Source organism: Populus euphratica, unplaced genomic scaffold (genome assembly GCF_000495115.2).
Source record: "Populus euphratica unplaced genomic scaffold, PopEup_1.0 scaffold240.1, whole genome shotgun sequence".
Classification (NCBI taxonomy): domain Eukaryota; kingdom Viridiplantae; phylum Streptophyta; class Magnoliopsida; order Malpighiales; family Salicaceae; genus Populus; species Populus euphratica.
Genome location: NW_011500121.1, coordinates 33,230 through 36,450, shown reverse-complemented (window position 1 = coordinate 36,450; position 3,221 = coordinate 33,230). Strand labels below are relative to the sequence as shown.

The window sequence follows — 3,221 nt, the reverse complement described above, 5'->3', positions numbered from 1 at the left end:
ACCACCCCCCCCCCCCCCCCCCAAAAAAAGAAAAAAGAAAAAAGGGCAATGTATCTGAATCATTGGAATAGCATAGCTAATCTGGATAATGGCTCGTCGGCATCCTCAAGAAAATTAACCAGGAGCTGTGCTCTCTTAAATACAAGTAAAGCTTCAGCCACATAATGTTGTTGAAAGTAAATTAAGATACCATAAGAAGTCAATAACCAGCGAACAGAGAGTTAATTACTATACTATAAAAAGCATTCCTTCTATGAGAACTTCGATGCAGGGCATAACTATGGTACGTCTTCTATAGTTCTATGTAATGGGGTAGAAATATTTACAATCTGCAGGATTGGACTCTGGTAAGAAAGACGTGAACGTTTGTGAACAAACACTAGCATCTCAAATATTGGGTTGAGAAGTTGCTTTAATCTGCAGGAATTCAAATGAAAGGATCACTTCATCTTTAACTCTCTCACCCCACGTAGATGAAGCAGCACCATCTTTAAGAAGTCTAGAGGCATGTCAACAATCTGTTCATGTGCATAAAGACATGATGTAAACATAGATTGCCAAGCATATTGCGTTTAAGAGCATCAACAGAAGATTAGATGTATATACCAACCATTACAATCTGGGAATTGATCAACCAGCTGTATGCCCTACTAACTCAGTTGCAAATCCACCCCACATTCGTGGCATCCCAATCAAATCCTGTAATTCAAGGTAGAGCTTTGAGTCATTGACATCTACCTCCTCATCAACCAAATCCTCAATCACTGAACCATCATCCAGTAGCTTCTCTGACATTAGATTATAAGCAGAGGACATATCTTGAGTACTCGTTTCGCACATTATATTTGCATTATGATCTTGAAGTATCGGACTGCAAAACCCATCACTCATTGGAGCTGGAAATACTTTCAACATTTGGCTGGTCTCCACATCCTCAGTTAAAATCTCAGTAATTTCGGTCTGCATTGTGGCCAGTTGTTCCTGAGCATGGATTTTAAAATGGACGCTTTGGTTGGTATCCACGGCAGCAGGAAAGCTTTCAGGAAGATGGGTTTGAAGCAGTCGTCTTTTCTTGCGAAATTCAATCCCATCTAGCTTCCCTCTTTGCTTTCTCTTCTGGATTAGTTGTTGGATAAAGCCAGGATTTCTGGCAGCTTTGGTAAAGAAAATAAACATCTGCAATTGTTTGCACTCTGCAGCTTGAATGCGTTCTTCAACAGCACTCAGCTGAGTTTGCGACTCCTGCTGCTGCTGTCTAATTTTCAAGATTTCCAACCTTAAAACATCCTGATCATCCTTCAGGTTTTCAAGTTCAGCTTCCAAACGAGGTTTTGTTGAATCATTAACGCCAGTAACTGCTCCGCTCTGCTGTTTGTTATACCTGCTTCTTCTCTTGATGGTCTTTAGCAAATGCTTCTTGGCACCGTGAAACCCTTCATTCGCAAACTCCCATCTATCCGGATCAATCTTTCTAAAGCCCTGTCAACATTTTTGTACGAATACATACACACACAATATGAAATAAATTAAATTCACAACCATAACGTTTAAAAAAAGAAAGAAGAAAAAACAGCATCATTAGGTCCATTGATGTAGGGGGACACAAAAATATTATGAAAAACAACAACAGTACTAGGCAGATAAACAATTGGTGTATTAATTAGCATGAAAAAAGAAACTAAAATGAATTAACTCACGTAGGTATTTAGCTGGCGAATGAAGCTGGAGAAATTATTGTGCTTGAAATACTTTGGAAGCAGAATTTTAGAGAATTCATGAGAGTCCCAAACAACAAAACTATCGCGATTCTTGCCCCACGACACTGTTTCATCTGTTTCCGGATCCTCCACCATCTCAAATGTCTTCTTCAGAAACGGAGGTGGACCTGCCTCATGTAAACCCTCCATGGGTTTAGGTAAATCCACAGAGGAACACGAAGACGACGATATCCCATTGTTATTTTTATTATTACCGCCACCGCCTCCTCCCTTCAACTCATTGAGACTATCTACACCATCATCATCTTCTTCTTTGACAGTGACTGCTGTTGCTTTGATTCTTTTCTCCTCCTCTACCTCCAGCACTGCTGCGGCTTTCCGCATTTCTCTTGCATTCATTGATGATGATGATGGAGATGATGGCCCGCCGCCTCCACCGCAACAAGCGGTGTCGTGTAAAGGGGGCATATTAGTCTCTTGACCCGCTTTATGATCTTTCTCCGATTTTATTGCATTTGTCAATGGATGATCATCATCCAAAATGAGCTTTGGTAACATAGCTGTTGCAGAAAATGATGCCGAAGGAACACCGGCAAGAGCGTAGCCGAAAAAATCGCCAGCGTCTGGAAACACCATTTTCAAGGACTCGGTGGAGCTTGGAGAAAGACCGTACTTATAAATGCAACGGGTGTGTGTGACAGTGAGGTGGCACTGTGTCCATTCAAGGATAGAAGTAGAGGACACGTGCCACCTTTACCTTTATTTTTTGAATTATGTCTTTTATTTTTAACAATTTATTTCCCAAATAAATTTTTAAGACTGGTTTCAAGAATTTTAACGACTACATCTAAAATACAACAAGAGTTTATCATTAAGTTTTTAAAAAAATTAAATTAATATTTTTTAATGTTTCTTTATTGTTTAATATACTGATATAAAAATAATAATAATATTTTAATACTTTTTTAAAAATATTTTAAAAAATAATAATTATATAACAGCGACAAAACACAATGTGTGCATGCCATTTCGTTTTCAGTCATTTGGAATCACACTTCCTTTTTCATGCTACCGACAGTCACAGGCACTCGCCACCGTCACCGGAAAATAGAAAGAAAACCTCATTTCTTAATTTAGTCTCCAAAGAATTAGATTTCTTCAATTAAGTCCCACTTCTAGCTCTAAAAACAGTGATTGGAGTTACATTTCTTAACCGTCCGATTACCTCGTGCTAAATCTCAAAGGCCACGATCACTCGGCTAAGCGGTTACTTATTGCATGAGCTCCACTTGTCAAGTCAAAAACCTCAGATGTGTCAGGTGAAATGTGTTGAATGCCTGCACTGTCTTTGCGGTTCACGAAACGACAAAACCGAGATGCCGTTTTGGTAACAGGAGGAGGTGGAGGGATAATTTTCTGCGACCGTACAAGTGGAGCTTGTTAGCAAAGAAAGGACATTGAGGGTTGGGCTTTATACAGGGAGATGACGCGGAAAGATCATGG

At 39.6% G+C, this 3,221-nt stretch overlaps 1 protein-coding gene across 1 annotated transcript; it reads right to left on the bottom strand.

Moving 5' to 3' along the window:
* Positions 1 to 170: 170 nt before the first annotated feature.
* On the bottom strand, positions 171 to 2,392 carry LOC105110106 (heat shock factor protein HSF30-like). The gene is made up of 3 exons (XM_011005031.1): positions 1,698 to 2,392; positions 611 to 1,479; positions 171 to 518 (listed from the first exon to the last, which is right to left on the bottom strand). Exons 1-2 carry the CDS (start codon positions 2,352 to 2,354, stop codon positions 631 to 633), a joined length of 1,506 nt encoding a protein of 501 aa, XP_011003333.1. The 5' UTR covers positions 2,355 to 2,392; the 3' UTR covers positions 171 to 518; positions 611 to 630.
* Positions 2,393 to 3,221: the final 829 nt, after the last annotated feature.